The sequence below is a fragment of the Oncorhynchus keta genome, chromosome 27 (genome assembly GCF_023373465.1).
Source record: "Oncorhynchus keta strain PuntledgeMale-10-30-2019 chromosome 27, Oket_V2, whole genome shotgun sequence".
NCBI lineage: Eukaryota > Metazoa > Chordata > Actinopteri > Salmoniformes > Salmonidae > Oncorhynchus > Oncorhynchus keta.
Window position 1 is genome coordinate 9,641,415 of NC_068447.1, and position 25,000 is coordinate 9,666,414.

The window sequence follows — 25,000 nt, forward strand, 5'->3', positions numbered from 1 at the left end:
TGGTGGAGGTAGTAGTGGTGGAGGTGGTGAAGTTGAAGGTGTAGGTAGTAATGGTGGAGGTGGAGGTAGTATTGGTGGAGGTGGTGGAGGTGGTGGTGGTGGAGGTAGTAGTGGTGGAGGTAGTAGTGGTGGAGGTGGAGGTAGTAGTGGTGGAGGTGGAGGTAGTAGTGGTGGAAGTGGAGGTAGTAGTGGTGGAGGTGGAGGTAGTAGTGGTGGAGGTGGTGGAGGTGCAGGTGGTGGAGGTAGTAGTGGTGGAGGTGGTGGTGGTGGAGGTGGAAGTGGTGGAGGTGGAGGTAGTAGTGGTGGAGGTAGTAGTGGTGGTGGTGGTGGAGGTGGAGGTGGAGGTAGTAATGGTGGAGGTGGTGGTGGTGAAGGTGGTGGAGGTAGTGGAGGTGGTTGTGGAGGTGGAGTTGGAGATGGTGGTGGAGGAGGTGGTGGTGGTTGTGCTGGAGGTGGTGGTGGTGGAGGTGGAGGTAGTGGTGGAGATGGTGTTGGAGGAGGTGGTGGTGGTGGTTGTGCTGGAGGTGGTAGTGGTGGTGGTGGTGGTGGTTGAGGTACTGTTGGTTGAGGTAGTGGTGACGGTGGAAGTTGGGGTCAGAAGGTAGTGCTGGTGGAGGTGGTGGTAGAGGTGGAGGTGGTAGTGGTAGTGGTGGTGGAGATGGTGGAGGTGAAGGTGGTAGTGCTGGTGGAGTGGTAGTGGTGGTAGAGGTGGTGGAGTTGGTAGTGGTGGTGGAGGTTGTAGTAGTGGTGGAGGTGGAGGTAGTGGTGGCGGTAGTGGTGGTGGAGGTTGTAGTGGTGGTGGAGGTGGAGGTAGTGGTGGTGGTAGTGGTGGAGGTGGTAGTGATGGTGGCGGTTAAGTTGGTGGTGGTGGTGGTAGTGGTAGTGGTGGTAGTGATGGTGGAGGTTAAGTTGGTGGTGGTGGTGGTAGTGGTAGTGGTGGTAGTGATGGTGGAGGTTGAGGTTGAGGTGGTGTTGTTGTTGTTGTTGTTGTTGTTGTTGTTGTTGTTGTTGTTGTTGATGTTGTGGTTGTTGTTGTTATGGTAGTTGTTGTTGTTGTGGTAGTTGTTATTGTTGTGGTAGTTGTTGTTGTTGTGGTAGTTGTTATTGTTGTGGAATTTGTTTGGTAGTTGTTGTTGTGGTAGTTGTGGTAGTTGTTGTTGATGTTGTGGTTGTTGTTGTCGTAGTTGTTGTTGATGTTGTAGTAGTTGTTGTGGTAGTTGTTTTTTTATGTTGTGGTTGTGCAATTTGTTTGGTAGTTGTTGTTGTGGTAGTTGTTGTTGATGTTGATGTTGATGTTGATGTTGTGGTTGTTGTTGTGGTAGTTGTTGTTGTTGTTGATGTTGTGGTAGTTGTTGTGGTAGCTGTTGTTGATATTGTGGTTGTTTTTGTTGTGGTAGTTGTTGTTGATATTGTGGTTGTTTTTGTTGTGGTAGTTGTTGTGGTAGCTGTTGTTGTTGTGGTAGATGGTGTTGTGGTAGTTGCTGTTGATGTTGTGGTTGTTGTTGTCGTAGTTGTTGTTGTGGTAGTTGTTCTTGTTGTGGTAGATGGTGTTGTGGTAGTTGCTGTTGATGTTGTGGTTGTTGTTGTCGTAGTTGTTGTTGTGGTAGTTGTTGTTCTTGTTGTGGTAGATGGTGTTGTGGTAGTTGTTGTTGATGTTGTGGAGTTGTTGTTGTTGTTGTTTTTGAAGTTGTGGTAGTTGTTGCTGTGGTGTTCATTGTTGTGGTTGTTCTTGTTGTTGTGGTAGTTTTTGTGGTAGTTGTTGTTGTTGAAGTTGTGGTGGTTGTTGTGGTTGTTATTGTGGTAGTTGTTGTTGATTTTGTGGTTGTTGTTGTGGTAGTTGTTGTTGTTAGTATTGTGGTAGTTGTTGTGGTAGTTGTTGTGGTTGTTGTTGTGGTAGTTGTTGTGGTAGTTGTTGTTAGTATTGTGGTTGTTGTTGTGGTAGTTGTTGTTGTTAGTATTGTGGTTGTTGTTGTGGTAGTTGTTGTGGTAGTTGTCGTTGTTGTTTTGGTAGTTGTTGTTGATGTTGTGGTTGTTGTTGTGGTAGTTGTTGTTGTTGGTGTTGTGGTTGTTGTTGCTGTAGTTGCTATTGTTGATGTTGTGGTTGTTGTTGTTGTTGTGGTAGTTGTTGTTTATGTTGTGGTTGTTGTTGTTGTTGTAGTTTTTATTGTTGTGGTAGTTGTTGTTGATGTTGTGGTTGTTGTTGTCATAGTTGTTGTTGTGGTAGTTGTAATTTGATGGGCTATTTAGACAAATAAAACCAGATGCGTGTTACCATGTTGTTTATACTTGAGATCTGAGTATATGTGAGTTAGGTTATATATACAGTATATACAGGATCTTGTTCAAAAAGACAAGTTCAAGATTTACATTTTAAAAAGTTTTTGACAACTAAAGTTTCCATAAAAGAATGCAGAGTATTTGAGTCCCAGTAGTGGTGGTCTGTCCAGACCAGGCGTGCGTATCAAGTGTCCTTTGTGTTAAGAGTTCTTAAGCCGTTGAGCATTTGTGTTGAAAGCTGAGAGTGACCGGCTGTGATTGGCTAAGGGAGTTTGCAGCAGTCAAATATAATTCTTTTCACATCCCCATCTGATTGGTTTGGCATGGGCTAACTGCAATAGCCCCATTCCCCATCCCTGTATAAGTTGAACAAAGTTTACTACAACTTTTTTTCCAGAGAAGTTAACATCTCAGTAATTGACAGTCGCGTGAGGGACAGGAGGGGACCGCAAACATGAAGCTGTGTCGCACTTTTCTAGGTTAGTATAGTAACCTAATATTATTTTTCATATTGACAGGTACCGTATTTGGGTTGAACAGGTGTTTTAAAAATGAGTTGTTTGTGTGATGCAGGCTACAAAGTAATGCTGTTTGTGATTTTCGAGGTTCCAATGTAAGAGTGGGCGACACTGTAGCACACAACTCAAATAAATAGTATTGATAATGCGTTTAGCCTACTGAACTGTTCGGTATGTGTTTGTGTCCTGTAGCTACTAACTGCCATTTTGGGGTCATGTTGTTATTTTGTTGCATTTTCAGTTAAATGTCTTTGTTTTTTGCCAAGGCATATAGGGGACATGATAGTGACAATTATTTAATTTTAAAAATCTAAATGATACTGCCCACAAAGTCTAGAAGACTGGTATTACTTTTTGATTCAACTCAAACCGTTGCTTTTTATTATTCCGAAAATGTAGTTGATTTACTCAGAGATAAATGTTTGCCCTCTGCTACTTTAAAACGACAGGTTCTTGCTCATGAAACCAAAACATACACAATTTCACAGATTATTATATTTTATTTATAAAAAGCCGACATATTCCTTAAAACATGCGATGAACCTTCGAATAACCGAAATCTAAACCCCCCTAACCCCAGAAGACTTTCCCCAGACAAAGGCCAGTCTAATCCTCCGGGGACGTGTGACTCAGTAACCTACCGTGGGGACAATGCCATCCCAGGCTTCAGGCATATTAAAACTTTCTCTTGTTGTCTGTCAGATTGTTCCATCTGTCGAGGGACTTCTCCACCTCCTCCCTTCAGCTGCCACCATATGCAATATGTTTACTGACCATGGGCCCGTCACAATATAGCCACCGGACTAATTGTAGTCTGGAGCGACGAGACCATTGACGAGCTTGCAATCGGTTTTTAGAAGAAAACAAAGTTTACCAGCTGGTAACCGAAGAACTACTCGGGGGGTCATTGAGTTGGGAAAAACAATGGAGTTGTTTCTCGAAACTTTTGGGGCAGTTTTCTATAAAACCGTGGGCACACAAAGTAAAAGTTTGGATTAGGGTATCAGTATGAATAATGCAAACATAAGCTATCAGAATAGGGCTATTTTGAAGGAATACATTTACTTAGGCTAGTCGAATCAGTCACGTGTATTGGTACGTTATGATAGGAAATGTATATGAAGCCATATTTAGGCTATACACTGATGGGCCTAATATTGTGCACATCAATAGACTAAAGTAGTTTAGCCGTTGTTGCAAGATGTAGCCCCAAAGATATGTTGTCAAGCCTGTCCTATGCTGGAAAGACAATTCTATTCGGTGAGTTTTACAGAAGAAACCTATTGAGCACGCACTGCTGTCCAAGGTCCTGAAACTATAGAGGGCGAACAGGAAAACGATCTATCTGGGGTCCTGAAGTCATACAGGACAAGTTCAAACTTACTGTAGCCTTTTTGCTGTGTGTGTGTGTGTGTGTGTGTGTGTGTGTGTGTGTGTGTGTGTGTGTGTGTGTGTGTGTGTGTGTGTGTGTGTGTGTGTGTGTGTGTGTGTGTGTGTGTGTGTGTGTGTGTGTGTGTGTGTGTGTGTGTGTGTGTGTGTGTGTGTGTGTGTGTGTATGTGTGTGTGTGTTTTTTCAGCAATGTGATTCTTAAAATCGTTTCAAAGGGTAGATTGTGTCACACACATACACTTCAGCGGTGTGCCTTCACCTGGCTTCTCATGAGCTTTCTCAGGAGTGTATTTCTCGGATCACGGGTGGCGAAGCGGATTTTTGTTTCTGTCTTTTGTTTACTCGATTGTTGAGGCTGTTGTGTTGACTAGCGCCTTGCTCTGAGCCGCACAACTGAAATCATAGTGATGCGGCGTGCGCTACGCCAGTGATTGATTTCAGCTCCAATGCATAACAATGGGATTGCAAAAAAAAAAACTGCCTGCTGCAAAGAGATAAGAATTTAATAGAATTTCTGAAAGCTGAAGGTTGGCTTTTTGAATATTCCCTTACGTGCCCGTTGTGGAGAGACGAGATAAAAGAAGCCATTTGTGGGGACTATTCTCAAATGGCTTGTAATGTATGGTTGTCATTTTCACTAATGGTTCCAAACAGCAAACGAAAAACCACGGTGTATGCAACATTTGGGACTGATTCCAAGTTGTAAAATGCTATAATATTTACAGGTCTCTATTTGCAGAATGTTATCCATGGCAAGTGGCCCACACAGAAATAGGCCCATTATTGAATCACTGCCACAAGAATGCTGCAATCACCATTATTAATACGTTACTGCATGTGGCAAAGTTTCACTCAAGATATACATTTTATGTGATAGAAATTGACATTTTATCATCATGTGTTAGAATTATTTGAATTTCAATCATGTTTTTTTTACAACACTATTTTGTTCCGTTAAAGTTTCTAACTATAGCCTATTGCTATTTTCCACGGAGACTTACTTATGTACTCGAAACGAACAAATGATCAGATTCTGTCATCCCAAGCAATACATACTATGGGCATATATAAATTCCCGGCCCCAGAAATGTCCATTGTGTGAGTTATTGCACAGCACCACCTCCAATGAGTAGTGTGTGGGGGGAGTAGATGACAACTGTAAAATATGCATGCTTTTATGGAGTATCAAAGATATATCTCTAGGCGGAAAATGAGCTCATTCTGGTATTGGTTGTTCCATTGTAAAGCCAGTATATCCACCTTGATAGAAAGAGTATCGGATTATATAGATTTGTAAGAATTGTTCATTACTATGCTATTTAAATCGAATATACTGTATATATATATATATATATATATATATATATATATATATATGTTTTTTAAATATGCTAATCAAAATGTTTTCTTCGACTAAATAATAGTGGTGTGTGCGTGTGTGTGTGTGTGTGTGTGTGTGTGTGTGTGTGTGTGTGTGTGTGTGTGTGTGTGTGTGTGTGTGTGTGTGTGTGTGTGTGTGTGTGTGTGTGTGTGTGTGTGTGTGTGTGTGTGTGTTTGAGAGAGGGAGAGAGAGAGAGCGTAGTCTATACATGCCCATTGAATTATAGTGGGGCTACCTAAAGCCCTGCCCATCTGATGCGCTCGGTTTTACTACAGCTTCCGTGATGTCATGGCAAAGGGCGGAAAGGGGTGGGATGGCGGGAGGGGGGGACAATGGCTCATGTGGGAAAGGTAAGTCAATATTACGATTTCTCGCTGACAAAGGCAAATGAAGCCATGTTTTTGCTTACAAACAAGTAACATTTAACGCCTTGATCTGGAGCTCGGCGCTGTCGCCCTAGTCAGGAGGCCGTCTTGCGCTCGCGTTTTCTCTGATCGACATCTGGATATTATAGGCTACCGGACTAGAATATGTTTTATTTTTTTTAGCTGTGACTGAGGACATCGTCCACCAAACTACTTGACAACGAACTGAACTCACCCCAAAACACGAGGAAGACGTATAGGGAAAATCCTAAGGGAATATTTAGAGATTCAGGTAATAACAAATTATTATTGTTCACTTTGCGTAGTCTACAAAAAAATAAAAAAATAATTAACAACTGAAAATGTATAAAAACCAATGTATACATGGTTTTGTACAACTTTAATGTGACACTATTTGTATCGCCGTTCGCTTCAGCATCGTTGGTATCCTGCATTTGGAGTTGGTACCCAAGGAGGATGGAGTGAATGTGACGGTGACTTGATAGTGCTTTATTTGTCATATTTCACAGTTTGTAGTTTATGTTTCTGGGTTTATAGGATGTACCTGCCCTTTGCAATCAAGGCTTACTTTTTTTAGGATCAGGATATGGCCTTTGTGTAACAGTGTATCTGTACCTTCTTTCCTGCAATGATATTTCCTCGGCGAGGCAATTAGGCTTCCACAATCTGACGTGTATGGGCTATTTGTTGACATTACTGTATTTGGGAGAATAAGCCTTTATTAAAACAGAAACGGATATCTATTTAGCATACAAAATAATAGCGAGTAGTCCAAATGAATCAACTATGGCGCTCTCTATAATCTCGCTGATATTTTCGCACTTTTAGCTGTGACTCTGCTTGTGTGCGTATAGTTAGTCATTGTGTTTCTTGCAAACCAACTCTTAAAACAAACGTAAATCTGCATTGATCTCGAAACACCGCTGTTTGTGGTGAATGTGCATCGCGCTCTTTCAATGTATATCCTTTGCTTTGACATCACTTCGTATTTTAAATAGATTCGAGATTCATCAATCGCTATTACGCAGTTGACCACGTCAATGTTTTTATCACTATTTTGTCGATTTTATTCTGTCTGACTATCCAGTGAATTATTTAGCCAAACTCGCTTTACTGGGAGTTTGTTAGTTCCATATGGCTGTGTGTAATTAAGGTCGAACAATCTGCGTTGCACAGGAGTCCCAGCCAAGCGTATGGACGGAGGAGGAAAGAGGCGGGGTGGCCATTTGATGTGCAGCAGAAAACAGAGATGCTCCTTTCAAATGTCAGGCGTCCTTGGTCAGATGCGCAGATAAAACTCCGTATAATGTTATTTTTGATTTGAAAGTCCGGTAACACTCAACGTGCCCGTTCCAAAATCTATTATCACCCGGGTTTCTGTCTGCTATGTTTACTTTCGCTTTTCGTACTGATCTGGTTTGAGTCAGTGTATGGCATGTTGTTTGGAATTAAGCTGCTCTCTGCTTTGATGGCCATGCGGACTGTCAAAGCACCTGCGCCTAAGATGGAGGATGAGAATGAAATTCAAGGCCATTATGAAAACATGTCCTCTGGTCGAAAGTTTGAACTGCTGTGGCCTACAGTAAATATGCTGGTATCTCCCGAGAACGACCGCATGCTTTACAACCTGACTGCTACTACTATCTATTATCAGTATCGATACTTTTCTATGAGGGGGTGCTTTGCTGCCACAAAGCAACTATACTACCAGTCCTATAGTGAACATTATAACTCAGTCGAATAAAATATTATATTTGAGTTACTCTGCTATCGCAGTGGCATATTGATGTGGGCACCAATGTCTAAGTTTATTATAACGAAATTGCAAATGGTAGTAGATCACTTATATATATATATATATATTTATATATACAGACAGAGATAATCTACAGTGTGTTTCTTTTCTCTGTAATAGCCAAATAGCCTAGTTTATTTTAGGCTACTTTTACACAATTTATAGTAAGCCTAAATACATGCGCGACAAATATTTTTTTGAAGATAATAATTAAAGAGTATCCTGTGTTTTTAATTGCTTTATATAGTATTATATTTCATAGACCTCGTATAAACTAGTAAAGCTTTGATTGTTTGATTTATTAATATTAATATTTGTTAATATAAAACGGTATATTTGAATCTAAGTTTGGATCCTGGATGCTGATTGAACTCTTGTCAGGAGTTGAAATGCTCCCATCGCCCGTGGTGCTGGCAGCAGGTGCCACGGGATCAATGAAGAGGGGAGTGATATAAACACGGCGAGAGGAGCAGCTGGGCCAAATTGCGCCCTCGTCATTCAAAGCATATCAGAAATCTGAGCGATAGAGCCAAGGGTCAGGGTCGTCCAAGCAGTCAATATAGAGAGAAGTGCCATTTATAACAACAACCTTGGAATTATGATTGTTAAGCAGTAGGAGTATTCCGGTATGGTCATTTTAGAACTAAAATCTACTCTAAAAGACCCCAGACTCTTTTTGTATGCGATACCGACATGATATTAAGCAAGTGTGCCTTCAGAAATGATAACTCTGAATGTGGCATGATTAGGAACATACTTTAATTCTTTAGTAATGAAGTCTTATTAACAACAGTCTTTTCAGCATGTATCAAGAGGCTTTTAACACCGTCAACAGCGGCTTTCAGGCGCAGAGCTGTTCTCGTTGAGCCCATATCATAACTGTAAAAAAAAGAAAGCGGTAAAAGTTTCAGAATATCGAATGAGTATGGCTCGATCTCTCCTGTTGTTTATGGTTTCCTTATGGCTCCTCCCAAACCTGGTTCCCATGGAGCTGTGATGTCCTTCAGACTGCTTCCTCTGTGGGAGACCCAGTGTCCTTCCCAGAGGCACTTTGTCTCATTCTGACAAGCATTATTTTATTAGTTTCGTCTACTGTCTGTAAAAGGTCTGTTTGATTTTGACCTTCTGGAACGGTCTATTCTTGACAATTTCTATCGAATATTAATAGTTTAATGTACATTTTTAAAAATCCATATTACATTTAGTAAGATTAAATTACTTTATACATTAATAATTTTCATGAATGGATTATTATTATTGTTGTTGTTGTTAGTAATATGTGCGTGCAGCTAGTATGCTTTTATGTTTGCACAGAACTTATCATTTCTCCACTTTTGTTAAGAGCCTTGTCTAGGTCGCCAGTAATCATACAAAGTTATCTCTAAATCCTGCTTAACTCTACCAGGGGTGTACAGCTGGCCCATTTTGGATTATTGTAACAGCATACTCTGGTATTTAATCTAACTATGGATTTAGTATCTTTCTTTGCTCCAATCTCCCCCCAAACGTTATTACCCCATATTTTTTTTCTGCTAAATGTGATTTGTCTGAGTTTGTCTCAATCCTGGAAAAAAATATATACATCTTTGCGATTTGAAAAGGCCATGTCCCCCCAGTTGAATATTGTATTTTCATTCCTTCAGTCATTGTACATTTTCCTTCACTTGCCTTTCTCTACTGTCTCTGAAATGAACGTCACCTGACAACCAATTCATTGTCAACTTTTCATCGCTCTCACTACTAAATGACTAGATGGCAGTAATTGAATTCACAGTGAACATCGCCTGATCTCCTGCTTTTCTACTCCTTAGTTATTATTGACTACAGGATTAGATATGACGAGGGAGAATGTTATAGATGCAGAAATATCATACCCCAAAAACATTCTAATCTCTCACAATTACAATATCAGGGAGGTTAGCATTGTGCGTCTGTAACTTTCTCACTCATCATTATTCACAATTTACTCAGGATTATCCGTAATCACGGTAGCATCCACATTAATGTAGAAGTGTTGAATCCTATTCGTATATACAATAAAAGTGACTCCATAATGACACAATACATTATTTACCATTAATTCTATTGGGCACAAAATAACCTGAAATGACAGCCAAATCAAACAGCAAGTTTGTAGAGTCATAAGCTTGAAGTAGTCATTGTGTGCTGGGAATACGGGAACAAATACTACACTTTTGACTACTTCAATACACATATAAGTGAATTTGTCCCAATACTTTTGGTCCTCTAAAATGGAGGGAATACGTACAAATATTGCTGTAATTTCTAAACGATTTCATCCAATATGGATGAATATACCCTCAAATTAAAGCTGTCAGTCTGCAACTTTAACCTCCTAGTCATTGTATCATTTCAAACCTGAAGTGCTGGAGTACAGAGCCAAAACAACAACAACTATTGTCACTGTCCCTATACTTTTGGAGCTCTCTGTATGTTTCCCCATGCCAATAAAGCCCTTTGATTTTAACTGAGATAGAGATGAACAGTGTTATTGTTGTCATCACTTTTGTAAGGAGGAAGGAAAGTTGATAAAGAAGCATTTTGTTGGGGTGCGTTGGGTTGGGTTGTGCTGGGGTGCGTTGGGTTGGGTTGTGCTGGGGTGCGTTGGGTTGGGTTGTGCTGGGGTGCTTTTGGGTTGTGCTGTGTTGGGGTGCGTTGGGTTGTGATGTGCTGTGTTGGGTTGTGCTGTGCTGTGTTGGGGTGCGTTGGGTTGTGCTGTGCTGTGTTGGGGTGCGTTGGGTTGTGCTGTGTTGTGCTGGGGGGGGGGAGGAGGGAGGTGGGTTAAGGAAGAGGGGGAGCTCGGGACTGCTCTGACATGGAAACAGCCTTTTGTTTTCTCACTGTCTGTCTGCTAGCTCTGAGACGAGGACTGGGCTGTGACTATAGGTGCTGTCTGTCTGCTATCTCTGAGATGTGGACTGGGCTGTGACTGTAGGATAGGTGCTGTCTGTCTGCTATCTCTGAGACATGGAGTGGGCTGTGACTGATACTCCTATATGTTTATATAACAGCTCATGTTATGTCACTGCATTCATTACTTAACTAAACAGACGGTAAGAGGTTCAGGAAAGAGAAGATAGGAGGAAGTTGAAAAGTTGAGAAGATGGAAAGCGGTGGAGAGAAAATAAAAATTGATACAGGTGACAAAAAGAGTCTGAGTGTGTTTTAGTTGTGGAACAGTTCGGTTGACTTGGGCTGTGCCATGCCAGGCCGTGCCAGGCTGTGCCACTCCCTCTCTGTAGGAGTTCTGGTTGCAGGTCTCAGTCCCCATGCCCGGGTAGAGACAGATGGGACTTCAGGACAGACACTCACTGCTCAGGAAATTCACCAGATTGGGAGAGAGGAGACAGGGCAGGAGGGTGTAAGGAGCAGGGTGTTTGGGTGCTAGGAGCAGGGTGGTTTGATGCTAAGAGCAGGGTAGTTGGGTGCTAGGAGCAGGGTGGTTTGATGCTAAGAGCAGGATAGTTGGGTGCTAGGAGCAGGGTGGTTTGATGCTAAGAGCAGGGTGATTGGGTGCTAGGAGCAGGGTGGTTTGATGCTAAGAGCAGGGTGGTTTGGTGCTAAGAGCAGGGTGGTTTGGTGCTAGGAGCAGGGTGGTTTGATGCTAGGAGCAGGGTGATTGGATGCTAGGAGCAGGGTGGTTTGATGCTAAGAGCAGTGTGGTTTGGTGCTAAGAGCCGTGTGGTTTGGTGCTAAGAGCAGGGTGGTTTGGTGCTAGGAACAGGGTGGTTGGGTGCTAGTTTATTTACCCTCTGGCCACATTGAAGACAATAAGAGTAGTCTTGTACAGATTTGCATTATCTTACATGTTTGCAGGTCAGGGTTTCATTAGTGAGCTGTGACAGTTTGATATTTTTTTCTCAAATCATTTTTTTCCTTCACATTCTGTGAAGGTCTATGCTCTCATCATTTAAGACACTTCAGAACCACATGTCTGTGGACAGTTCCACAGTGGATCAATCATTTCAATCATAGCTCCAAAAACTAGAAACCGTTTTTTAAATAATAGTTTAGCTTGTTTCTATTCCGTAATGTGTGATGAATGGAATAGCTATTACCTTGATGAAAAAAAATAGAAAAAAGCTCTTGATTTATGGATGATTCATTATTTACTGACCCCCTCCCCCCACCTTGCTCATATGCACCCAACTACTGAAAAGCTCAATACAAATGTGATTGATTCGAATATCAGACTGACAGAGACTCCAGCTGGGGCACTTTGGGGGCATACTGACGTGTGTGTGTGTGCTCTGTTTCTTTAGTGCCTTGTGTATGTTTGAGTGCCCCACCCCGTCCCAAACTACCCTGCCCCACCCCGTCCCAAACTACCCTCCCCCTTCACCTCTCCATCACCCTCCCCCTTCACCTCTCCATCAGCCTCCATCACCGTCCCCCACCTCCTCTCCCTCCCCCTCCTCCTTCTCCTCTTTATCACCTTCCCCCTCCCCCTTCTCCTATCCATCAGCCTTTACCTCCCCATCACCCTCTACCTCCCCCACCCACTCTCCATCACCCTCCTCCTCCTCCTCACCCTCTTTACCCTATTCCTCCTCCCACCCCTCCTCCTCCTCCGTTTCTCTGCTTGTGCTGTTATTTAAAATGACTCTTTCTTATTTTCTCCCATATTGACCCCCCTCTCTTTTGGCTGGTTCAGAAAATGAGTTTCGGGGTGAGCTCCTGAATCAGCGGTGGACGCGAGGCGAGAGGATCAGCCGCTGCCAGCCCGCACAGAGACTGCAGAGCGGACCAATCAAAGTGAGTTACAGAGCACAGCACTTTATTTCTGATTTCTGAGCACTTCAACACCGCCCAGCACAAGGAAAAGGGAAGGTGGGGGGTGGAGCGGGAGGTGGAGGAGGGTGGGGGGGGGGGTGGAGGATGGGGAGGGAGGAGGGGGGTGGAGGAGGGAGGAGGAGGTAGGGTGGAGGTTCAAGGGGGAGTGAAGGGGGAGGGGGTGGAGGATGGGGGTGGAGGAGGAGGGGGAGTTGCTCGACAAGCATGCTGGACAGTGCACTTCAGGCAAACAAATCAAACAGCACATCAAATCCTCTCTCCTGCCTGCCCAGCCCTGCCCTAGCACAGCTCAGCACAGTTCAGCTCAGCTCAGCAAAGCTCAGCATTTTACTTCCACAGAGTTCATTTTAGAGCATTTTGTTTTTGACATCAGACAGAACATCTCAAGAGGATGTCCTTGAGCTGCTTTGATTTTTCACCGATATTCCCCCTCATCAGCATAAAATAAAACATCTTTCCCTCTTTCCTTCTTTCTTTCTTTCCCTCTTTCTTTCTTTATTTCTTTCTTTCCTTATTTCTTTCTTTCTTTCTTTCTTTCTTTCTTTCTTTCCAATCTTTCTTTCTTTCTTTCATTCTTTCCCTCTTTCTTTTTTTCTTTCTTTCTTTCTTTCTTTCTTTCTTTCTTTCTTTCTTTCTTTCTTTCTTTCATTCTTTCCCTCTTTCTTTTTTTCTTTCTCTCTCTTTCTTTCTTTCTTTCTTTCTTTCTTTCTTTCTTTCTTCCATTCTTTCCCCTTTCTTCTTTCTCTCTCTCTCGCTCTCTCTCCCACTATTATGACTGCTCCTCTCTGTGTGGATATTTGTTTTACTTTGTATTTTAACCTGAATTTATACACATATTACAGTTTTCTTGATTGCTAAGACACTTTTAATGAAACTGGGGTCCACTTGATCTCCATCATAACCGTATTCTTCTTTGTTAAGCTTTAAGTCATCTCTCATTGCTTTCACATACCATGCAAATGCTAAGCACATTTTTGCTAAACAGTAAACACATCTCTCTATAAAAGTTTAGTAAATCATGACAAATAACATGAAAACATTTGGTCACAGATGATAGAAAATAACTCCCATGAATGTGAACCTCTTCTGCACGAGTGCAAAACGTATCAGTCAGCAATCAGTCTTTATTCATGCATAAAAGAGGTCACCTCTGAGTTTCTGTTTGCAAGAGTGGACCGAGTAAGAGGTCAAGGAGAGGAGAGGTAGAGGGACCCATAGAGGAAGAGAGTTCAGCTCTCAGTACAAATGGAAAAAGGTTCAAGATTTTTGTTTCTGGATATTCTTGAGTGATATTCTTTCTGAATTGGTCATCTTTGGTAAAATAATTTTTGGGACAAAATAATACAGACCATGCTGTTATGTTTACTTGCCTTTTATGGTGCATACTATACTTATAGTATCAACAAATGGCCCAGACATGCAGAGGGTTAACCATGTTAGGGTATATTGATTGTTGTAGTTAGTATTTATTGGGCCATTGTGTAACGAGTGATTGAAATAACTTTTGATTAGATAACAAGGTGTATGTTTTGTCGGAGGTCATTGATTTGGTGTCATTTATTTCATGTTTTGAGAGTCTTAATGCATAAAAAAAAATCTAATGTTTCATTTTGGCCAATGTGTTTCAGTGTGGGGCTGGAGAGGAATTGTTTCTGAAAAACGGAATTCTGTTTGGACAAAGGTGCACAAGTAATAAAGACGAAATGTAACAAAGTGGAGGGATGGAGGGAGGAATGAAGGGAAAGGAGAGGAAGAGGAGGGGGGTGTTGTCCTCTGGGTCTAGTTAAAGCTGTTTAGCTACCCTCTGAAGGCCAGGGTTCATCAGAAAGGATGGCTTTTATTGATTTGGTTTGATTTCTTGAAGTGGAGTAGCAGTTACAAGCTATGCTTTAAATCGAAACAGTGAATAATTTCAAACAGATTTCCTCGTTCTGGATTGGAATCGGTGCTGAAAAGACTTCGCTCAGAGTAAGAGATGAGGAATGGAGAGCGATGATGTCTGATAAAACACCAACTCATGAGTGTGTAACACAGTTGGTTTTAGTAGTACCTCCTCCTCCACGGTGTGAATGATTCAAATGAGCCCGGCTGGGGCTCAACACGTAGTAGTGACTGCTTGGTCCAGGAACCCGGGCCTCTCTAATTGGCAGTTGCTGTCCGCAGGTAATTTTGGAGATGTCAGTCTTCCTTGCTGGTTGCCTAGTGAACGCGGCTCTCCTGGTTCCCTCTCCGCTTGTAAACGTGAAAATGAATAAAAGACTGATTTATGTGCACCAGGGGAAGAGGGGTGACCTTCTCTGTGAAGTCATTGCCCCCAGCCAGCAATTTACATATAGCTGTCAGAATGCAGAGCAGAGATGGCCTTCCTGGCTGTACGGCACACAAAGAGGGACATAATTGATAATGTAACACAGTCTGTAGGGATGCAAAGCGCTCCTTCGTGAGCTACTCTGGTAAAACCCACACCTTCTCCTCTCTCGCTGCAGGGAGAAAAGAGCATCTGGGCACCATATACATTTCTGATTCAAAGAATGTAATTAAAAAAACAACACAGGCAAAGGATAGGTTTGAACATACATTCAAAAAAGAAGCCCTTTGAAAATATGGTGAATCGCCAGCCTCATTTCGCTCTGGATTCATTCAGTGACTTTGTGTTCATATAAAATTAATGAGGTGGAATAAAATAAAATAAAAAACTGAACTCAGATGTGCTTACCTATTTAAATGTGTGTAGCTATGGTTACTGCAAACATGAAAGCAATAGGGGCTCCTTTCAATCCCGTTTGATTCATGTGATGACTATCGACGTGGGAAGAAGCAGAGGCAGAAAACGAGACAGGAGAAACCGAAGTGTGTACAGGCTCATCATTGATAAGTCACAGCCAACACAGTGAATCTCTTTAGGGCTGCCTCATTTGTTTCCCCCCCCCCCCGGGTCACATGGGTCATGAAGAGTAAGGAGAGGCTAGGCTAATACACAGTCCCCATTTTCTGTCCAGTGAAAGAGACAAAACAAACTGTGTTCATTAGCTTCTCGTGGCTTTTTGATCCCCTGTAAAACTTTCCACTTATGCCACACACAGGCCCGTGAGTTGAGCACAGAGAGTAAACTACACCCTTTAGTTTGGGGCACAAAGCCGGCTTGTTGCGCGGGTGAGTGCCTGATCAAAAGCCCAGGGGCCAGGGGAGGAGGGAGGGCTGGGGCCGGGCCCCGGGCTCCACACTGCACCTGTACCTCCGGATAAGCACGAGACGCAGAACACAGGGCTCCCCCCCAAAAAAAAACACAACACACTTCTTATGCCCCCTCTCTCCTCTCCCTTTTCAAAAAAGTAGCTCTATTAGCAGGAAGTGCCTTTGCCAATCACAGAAAAAGAACGAGAAAAAAGAGACAGAGATGTTTGAATTCACTGTGGCCCTGCCAACTTCACCACTGACTGAGACAAAGCAGCTAATGCTGAAGCGAGGGGGAGGGGAGGGGGGAGGACAGGGGATAGCATGGGGAGGGGGAGAGGACAGGGGAGAGCGCAGGGGGACAGGCCATAAAAGACCCAGAGTTCAGTAATCAAAGCTAATGTTCCCATTGTGTCTAAAAAAAAGCATCTGATAGCTTTAGAGTGTGCCTGCCTGGCTGCTGAGTGGGGAATCGGGAACGGTGGTACCGCGAGGTGTGGCTGGGGGTCAGTAGTGAAGGGGGAGGGGGGGCCTTCACACCTGCTCTTTTGTGCCTTAAAAGCAAGGACTGAGTCGGGTGAACCCGGAGCGCTGGGTCCCTAAAAGAGCAATTACAGTGATTCTGAGCAGTTCTGTTTTTGTTGTTGTTAATATTACTACTATATTTTGGGGCTCCCAAGTTGTGCAGCGTGTTTAAGGCACTGCATCTCAGTGCAAGAGGCGTCACTACAGTCCCTGGTTTGAATCCGGGCTGTATCACATAGGGCGGCGCACAATTGGCCCAGCGTCGTCTGGGTTTGGCCGGGGTAGGCCGTTTATTGTAAATAAGAATTTGTTCTTAACTGACTTACCTAGTTAAATAAAGGTGAAATAAAATACTATGGTCAGGCAGCACAGTTATGATTACCATTCCCTTTGCTTACAAGCCATGCCCTCATGTATGTAGGCATTGCATATTACCTATTTTGTTATTCCAATCCACTCAGGTGCTGGAAATAACAGCAGTAGAGAGGCGGGGAGTGTCCTGGGTGGCGAAGCGGACAGGTTTGTGGTTGCAGAGGGCTGATTCTGGAGGAGAATTTCAAAACAAACACCTGTTTCTTTTCTCTCCCTGCATTTGTTATTTGTCTTTTACATTTTCACTTTTCACTATAATGTTCTGGTGATTCATGTACTGTCACTTCTTTCTTTCTCTCTCTCTCTCTCTCTTTCTCTCTCTGTGTGTGAGGACTGAGTAAGAGGGCATTGGTACAGTAGAAATGTTCTTCCTGGTGCTCAAGGTTTATTTTAACCTCCAGCAACTCTTCTGTCTCAGGTTAACCAGCAATGGGAAAAGAGATGGAGAGAGGGAGTGGGGAGAGAGAGGGAGTGGGGAGAGAGAGGGAGGGGGGAGAGAGAGGGAGTGGGGAGAGAGAGGGAGTGGGGAGAGAGAGTGAGGGGGGAGAGAGAGGGAGGGGGAGAGAGAGAGAGAGCGAGGGGGAAGTGCATTTTCCAGAAGAAAAAATATATAATCTATTTGTATGCCTGCCTGTGCGGTTTTGTTTGTCTATATAAGTGTATTTGTGTTTAATTGTGAATGCATGGGGCTTCATCTTGCGTCCATAACTAGTGCATTGTGGTTGCACTGTATCATAAAAGGTTGTCTGCATTATATTTACATTATATTTGTATACATGTAAGTAGACATGTATATGAACTGTAGCTCGTGAGTGGGTGTTAGTCTGTAACGGTTGTTATTCTTATATAATTTCCCTCTCCCATTAAAAGCAATGTCCTGACTCTCTGTGACCTCTTTCCTTTGTGACAGATGAGTGTGGAGAGTGATGACAAGCGAAGCACACGTACACGCTCCAAGGGAATCAGAGGTGAGTTCAGCTCTCATGCCACAAGGAGGAGTTTGTCCTCTTTTCTCTTATTTTACAGCCAAGGCAGATTTCCCTAAAAGGTGCTAGTCCACAGCTTTCCTCTCTAAAAATATGTCTTGTCCAGTAGTGCTGGTCCGCTAGCCATTGTTACCTGGCAGGTCTCAGCTCGTGCTGAGTGGACTGATCCGAGAGAGAGAGAGAGAGAGAGAGAGAGAGAGAGAGAGAGAGCACGGTTCGCGTTCAGAACGCAGTCAGGGGTCCATCTCCTTCATAGATAGATACCCACCGTACTGAATGATGAAACAGACAGAAACTGACTGCAGAGAAATGCATAGGCCTGACTATGGGGAGAGAGGGATGCTGACTGAGTGCTCTTTAGGTATCCTCTTACTCTGGGCCTTCTGACACCAGATTAATGCATCTGTAATTGGAGCTGTGACTGTGTTCTGCAGAGTTTTTCTATCCAATAGCGACAATGAGACCTACAATCTGCTCTATTGCTGACACCCTATTGGTTCCTCCTTGAGTAATAAACTGATAGTGGTGTTGACTGAGGACTATGATTCATTGTTTCAATTCAATGAATTCACCTGAAAGAATTGCAGTATTTTTAACGGATATCTGACATTTATTTTTTAATTTCACAATTATGATAACTAAACTGATAATGCAGTCATGTATATTTCTGTGAAGAGGCCTCTTAATAATGCAGTCATGTATATTTCTGTGAAGAGGTATCTTGATAATGCAGTCATGTATATTTATGTGAAGAGGCCTCTTGATAATGCAGTCATGTATATTTCTGTGAAGGGTCCTCCTGATAATGCAGTCATGTATATTTCTGTGAAGAGGCCTTTTTATAATGCAGTCATGTATATTTCTGTGAAGGGTCCTCCTAATAATGCAGTCATGTATATTTCTGTGAAATTGCCTCTTGATAATGCAGTCATGTATATTTCTGTGAAGGGTCCTCCTGATAATTAATTTTACCTTTATTTAACCAGGCAAGTCAGTTAAGAACATATTCTTATTTTCAATGACGGCCTGGGAACAGTGGGTTAACTGCCTGTTCAGGGGCAGAACGACAGATTTGTACCTTGTCAGCTCGGGGGTTTGAACTCGCAACATTCCAACGCTCTAACCACTAGGCTACGCTGCCGCCCCGGCAGTCATGTATATTTCTGTGAAATTGCCTCTTGATAATGCAGTCATGTATATTTCTGTGAAGAGGCCTCTTTATAATGCAGTCATGTATATTTCTGTGAAGGGTCCTCTTGATAATGCAGTCATGTATATTTATGTGAAGAGGCTTCTTGATAATGCAGTCATGTATATTTCTGTGAAGGGTCCTCCTGATAATGCAGTCATGTATATTTCTGTGAAATTGCCTCTTGATAATGCAGTCATGTATATTTCTGTAAAGAGGCCTCTTGATAATGCAGTCATGTATATTTCTGTGAAGAGGCCTCTTGATAATGCAGTCATGTATATTTCTGTGAAGGGTCCTCCTGATAATGCAGTCATGTATATTTCTGTGAAGGGTCCTCCTGATAATGCAGTCATGTATATTTCTGCGAAGAGGCCTCTTGATAATGCAGTCATGTATATTTATGCGAAGAGGCCTCTTGATAATGCAGTCATGTATATTTATGTGAAGGGTCCTCTTGATAATGCAGTCATGTGTATTTCTGTGAAGGGTCCTCCTGATAATGCTGTCATGTATATTTTTGTGAAGAGGTATTTTGATAATGCAGTCATGTATATTTCTGTGAAGAGGCCTCTTGATAATGCAGTCATGTATATTTCTGTGAAGAGGCCTCTTGATAATGCAGTCATGCATATTTCTGTGAAGGGTCCTCCTGATAATGCAGTCATGTATATTTCTGTGAAGAGGCCTCTTTATAATGCAGTCATGTATATTTCTGTGAAGGGTCCTCCTGATAATGCAGTCATGTATATTTCTGTGAAGTTGCCTCTTGATAATGCAGTCATGTATATTTATGTGAAGGGTCCTCTTGATAATGCAGTCATGTATATTTCTGTGAAGGGTCCTCCTGATAATGCAGTCATGTATATTTCTGTGAAGGGTCCTCTTGATAATGCAGTCATGTATATTTCTGTGAAGGGTTCTCCTGATAATGCAGTCATGTATATGTCTGTGAAGAGGCCTCCTGGGATTCGTATTGATTGTCGTTCCTTCTGCAGTGCAGCTTTCAGAAAGCTCTTTCACCTTTGTATTCACAATCATTTATTTCTCCTCTCTTACCGCACCTATAGTTCCTATAGAGCTTGTTGGACAAGAGCTGAGGTAAGAAACACAAGACTGTCTTCTTCTATGTTGCTTGTCTCTCTAGTTTGTATCTCTCTAACAGAAAACATTATACTGAAGCCTTGTTTGTTTTTTTGTTTGTCGTATTGCACATTTCTGACAAAAATAAAGGACATGTCAGTCATTCAGAGCAGTAATACAGAAGACTTGTCCCCAGGGATAAGAATGATCAGAATACCCATAATCACTCAGTGGATTTTTTTTTCCTGTCAGATGATGCTATCAATATCGTCCATCATTTACTTCATGGTCCAACGTTTAACCCCTCTAACATACTGAAGTGAAACAGAAACCCTTAGCCTTCATCTTCTTCCTCCACCTCCTCTTCCTCCCCCAATGAGCATGACCTGTATAGGGGCTAATGAACCTCATTAGTCATGACTACATCGTCTACACTCCCCAGATAGTTTTTCATTCTTTATCATTTATCTCCCTTCACTTCTCAAACTCAAAAAAAACCCCTTGACGTGTTGGAGAGGCTTGCGTCTTCATTTCAAATGCAGCATTTTAATAAGTAAAAGTAATAATATGGATAATTGAAGTAATAAATACGATTGCGGAGAGAAGTTAATGAGAATTCGCTGCGGCCCTGTAGCTGAGAGGAAATGACAAAACGCCTGGCGGGATCACTATCACATGAAATGGGAATGGTCAGCTTGATGGGTGCCACATTTGTCCTTGGTTAATACCACCTGCATGTCTTTGTGTGTGAGTGTGTGATATTGTGTGTTTGTATTATCTATGTGTGTGTGTGTGTGTGTGTGTGTGTATGTTATCTAAGCGTGAGAGTGCATGTATGTGTGTGTGTGCTATCTAGGCGTGAGTGTGTGTATGTGTTTTCTAGGTGTGTGTGTGTGTGTGTTATCTAGGTGTGAGAGTGCATGTATGTGTGTGTGTGTTATCTAGGTGTGAGTGTGTGTGTTATCTAGGTGTGTGTGTGTGTGTGTGTGTGTCAGGGATGCTAACTGGTGAAGACCCAAAAAGGTGACCCTTTTATTTAGTTGCACTGAAACATGTAATAAATCCCTGTTAGGGGGAAATACAGATTTGAACTAATTAAACAACAAAGAATATGATCTACATGATCAGTCTGTGTGTGTTAACTTCTTGCGTCGAGCCATCCCGGATCCGTTATCGTGACTACAGCCTCAAGCTCATTACCATAACGCAACGTTAACTATTCATGAAAATCGCAAATGAAATTAAATGAATCTATTTGCTCTCAAGCTTAGCCTTTTGTTAACAACACTGTCATCTCAGATTTTCAAAATATGCTTCTCAACCATTGCAAAACAAGCATTTGTGTAACAGTATTGATGGCTAACGTAGCATTTAGCGTAGCATTTAGCGTAGCATTTAGCGTTAGCATTCAGCATGCAACATTTTCCACAAAAACCATAAAAGCATTCAAATAAAATCATTTGAAGAACACACACACACACACACACACACACGCAAGTGTTACTGTCAAAGTTGAACACAACAAAAGCAATATCTTTGGGCTACACTGCACATTATTACGTTGTACACTTTCTGCCTGTGGACATTTGTTGGCATAATTGATCTCTTTCAGGCAGAGAGTAACACCTGGCCTTCCCCTTTTAATCCACGGTATTGAAGAAGTGAGGAAGAGGGAAACTGTGTTGTGTTCTTTTCACCTCTATAGTGGCGTCCAGTTTAAGCCAGCTCCAGCTCCAGCTACACTCCATCCCCGAATCCACTTGTTTAACAAGCAACGCCTCATTTTCACCTAATTCTCTCATTCTGAAAATTAACCACATACTGTAGAGGGGAATGATCAGTTCATAGATAGTAGTTTGTTCGTTAGCTAGTTAACTAGTTAACATTTCACACATATTGCCAAGGTCCAGTAAGCAACTAACGTTATAACTTGAGGAATGGCAAGGAGTCATATACCAGTTAATACTATAGTGAATTGGTTAAGTTACTAACGTTAGCTCATCTGATGTTGTAACGTTAGCTAGCTAGCTGTCTGACTTTATTAGCCAGCTAATTTTCACACCAAAAACTAAATTATTTGATCAGTTAAGTTGGCTAATGTTGCTCAACATTTCTCTGACGAGCCAACAGAGAATTTGATCCAGCTAGCAAGATACTGTTAACAATTCTTGTTCCACCACACTTTCTCCCTCACCTCAAACTTTCCAAATGCTAGTTGTTTTTCAGGCTACAACTCATGAAGTACTGCTTCATCACATTCTCAACCCCCGGTCTCCGTGGTCAGGCCTCTCACCGACCTCTCCGTTATAGTTCAGGGGACTCGTTGCTGTAACTGACAAACGGCCTTTCCTACTCTCCCGCTGTCTTTCCAGAGCACGTGCAGTTCGCGTACAGCCAGTAGTGATCTACACAAATCACATAGGTTACCTATTTTGGAATCAAAACGCAGAAAGGTTTCTAGTTTGCATCCCTGGTGTGTGTGTTTGTGTTATCTAGGTGTGTGTGTGTGTGTGTGTGTGTGTGTGTGTGTGTGTGTGTGTGTTTGTGTGTGTGTGTGTTTGTGTGTGTGTGTGTGTGTGTTTGTTAATTTGTTTTTTGTTTGTTTATCGTTATTTTTATTCATTTTTTTACTACCTTTTAATTCTTTCACTTCAATTATTTTCAATTCTCCAAGGGACAAAATGCGTAAAATCTGTAATGTATCTTTGACTCCATTCAGCTGCCCCACCCCTGGATGCAATGGCTCTGGCCACATCAGTGGGAGATATTCACGACACAGAAGGTAGGGCAGACAACCCCCACCTACTGTACCCCCTCAGCCCTCAGCCCTCAGCCCTCAGCCCTCAGCCCTCAGCCCCCAGCCCTCAGCCCTCAGCCCCCAGCCCTCAGCCCTCAGCCCTCAGCCCTCAGCCCTCAGCCCTCAGCCCCCAGCCCTCAGCCCTCAGCCCCCAGCCCTCAGCCCCCAGCCCTCAGCCCCCAGCCATCAGCCCTCAGCCATCAGCCCCCAGCCCTCAGCCCCCAGCCCTCAGCCCTCAGCCCTCAGCCCCCAGCCCTCAGCCCCCAGCCCTCAGCCCCCAGCCATCAGCCCTCAGCCATCAGCCCCCAGCCCTCAGCCCCCAGCCCCCAGCCCCCAGCCCTCAGCCCTCAGCCCTCAGCCCCCAGCCCTCAGCCCTCAGCCCTCAGCCCCCAGCCCCCAGCCCCCAGCCCCCAGCCCTCAGCCCTCAGCCCTCAGCCATCAGCCCCCAGCCCTTAGCCCCCAGCCCTCAGCCCTCAGCCCTCAGCCCTCAGCCCCAGCCCTCAGCCCCCAGCCCTCAGCCCCCAGCCCTCAGCCCCCAGCCCTCAGCCTTTATCCCCCAGCCCTCAGCTCCCAGCTCCCAGCCCTCAGACCCCAGCACCCAGCCTCCATCCCTCAGCCCCAGCCCTCAGCCCTCAGCCTCCAGCCCTCAGGCCCCAGCCCCAGTCCCACCCCCACCCTTAGCCCTCAGCCCCCAGCCCTCAGCCTTTATCCTCCAGATCCCAGCTCTCCTGGGTCTCAGAACAGTCCTGATATGTCCCTGTTTGACACTCTGTCTTACCCAGAGGGCCCCTGTAGACCCTGGGCCGCTCACTGGGTTGTGACTACAGCTTATTGGAAAGAATCAGACAAATTGTCTTTATTTACATGTGTATTCATTCAAGAACCAATTTTCTGATGAACTGGGTTTACAGATTCCCTCCACTCGCTCTGTTTTCTAGGTGAGGGCTGTGGTTGTAATGTTTGAGTGAGCACAGCACCCTCCTCAGGGCATAGGACACTCTGCATTGCTCCATTATTCATCCCCATGTCATTTTTAACTCACGTTTTTGTTATTGGAATGATTTGAATAATGTTTGTGTGGTTTCATTTTGTTTTGTTATGCATGAAGTTTATATTTTTGGTGCTCATTACTGGAGATGCACCCCTCAGGGTTCTCTCTATAACATTACACCTCTATACCTTTCTCCATGTCCCCCCAACACCCCTCTCTCCCTCTCTATCCCTATCCCCCAACACCCCTGTCCGCCCAACAACTCTCCCCCTCTCTCCCCAACCCCCCTTCCTCTCCCTCTCTCTCCCCAAACCCCCTCTTCCTCTCCATCTCTCCCCAACACCCCTCTCTCCCTCTCTCCATCTCTCCCCAACACCCCTCTCTCTCTCTCTCTCCCCAACATCCCTCTCTCCCTCTCTCCCTCCCTCTCTCTCCTCAACACCCCTCTCTCCCTCTCTCCCTCCCTCTCTCTCCCCAATACCCCTCTCTCCCCCTCTCCCTTACACCCTCTCTCTCCCCAACACTCCCTTCTCCCTCTCTCCTCAACACTTCTCTCCCCATGCAGTGTGCTGGGCTGCCCCTTGGCCAGGAAGCGACGTCTGGCAGACGCTGAGGCAGAGCAGGACCAGCCGTCCTCTAAAAGGAAGTCCCACCCTCTAAAGCTGGTCATGGACGAGGGCTTCAGCATGGACAGTGATGGGAGCAGCGAAGAGGCAGAGGAGGAGGCCAAAGAGGAGGAGAAAGAGGAGGACGAGAAGGAGGAGAAGACAGAAGAGCTGACCCAGGAACAGCCACAGCACGAAGAAGAAACCGAGGAGGAGCAGGAGGAAAGGCAGGAGAAGGAGACAGAGGAGGGGGAGAACACAGATCAGGAAGAGGAGGAGAACACAGATGCAGCTGATGCAGATGAAGGTATGAACTGTACTCTGTAAACACACACCACCGGCGAATCAGAATGAAGGAAGTTATGTGACGCTGTGTGATGACATTAACTGTCACTGATCATTAACCATGACGTCATTCTGATAATGTACAGGAGATAATGGATGACAGAGAGGATGATGCTCATGACAGTGCTGCTGATGGTAATGACGACTAGTTAGTGTCACACTGTTCTCTCCGTTGAACTCACTGATATCTCCCTTGCCTGTCCCACAGAGGAATGTATGATCATTGAGCCGGTATCTAGTAAAACAGCTTGCAAAGCTGAAGAGGGGGAATGGCCTAAGAGAGAGGACTACTCCAGCTACCACCAGATCCTAGCCAACTCTCTACTCCACCTGGGCGGGGTCCCCGACACCACAGAGACCACCTCACACGA

At 43.8% G+C, this 25,000-nt stretch overlaps 1 protein-coding gene and 1 pseudogene across 4 annotated transcripts in view; one reads left to right on the top strand and one right to left on the bottom strand.

The window, feature by feature from the left end:
- The window catches only part of LOC127912610 (basic proline-rich protein-like), a 23,087-nt pseudogene extending 22,153 nt beyond the window's left edge, over window positions 1-934 (bottom strand).
- Window positions 935-2,268: 1,334 nt separating this feature from the next.
- The window catches only part of LOC118372845 (myelin transcription factor 1-like), a 48,993-nt gene continuing 26,261 nt past the window's right edge, over window positions 2,269-25,000 (top strand). Inside the window, exons 1-8 of one of the 4 annotated variants that reach the window (XM_052481598.1) lie at window positions 5,928-6,223; window positions 12,423-12,523; window positions 16,723-16,780; window positions 17,544-17,601; window positions 19,879-19,909; window positions 22,611-22,673; window positions 24,245-24,591; window positions 24,838-25,000. The exon at window positions 24,838-25,000 is cut by the window's right edge and continues 1,055 nt beyond it. In XM_052481598.1, the coding sequence (XP_052337558.1) occupies window positions 17,544-17,601; window positions 19,879-19,909; window positions 22,611-22,673; window positions 24,245-24,591; window positions 24,838-25,000 (662 nt within the window). In that variant the 5' untranslated portion in view covers window positions 5,928-6,223; window positions 12,423-12,523; window positions 16,723-16,780. Of the gene's footprint in view, window positions 2,757-5,927; window positions 6,224-12,422; window positions 12,524-16,722; window positions 16,781-17,543; window positions 17,602-19,878; window positions 19,910-22,610; window positions 22,674-24,244; window positions 24,592-24,837 lie in introns of those variants that run through there. The other 3 variants (XM_052481596.1, XM_052481599.1, XM_052481597.1) reach the window with 3 other exon arrangements.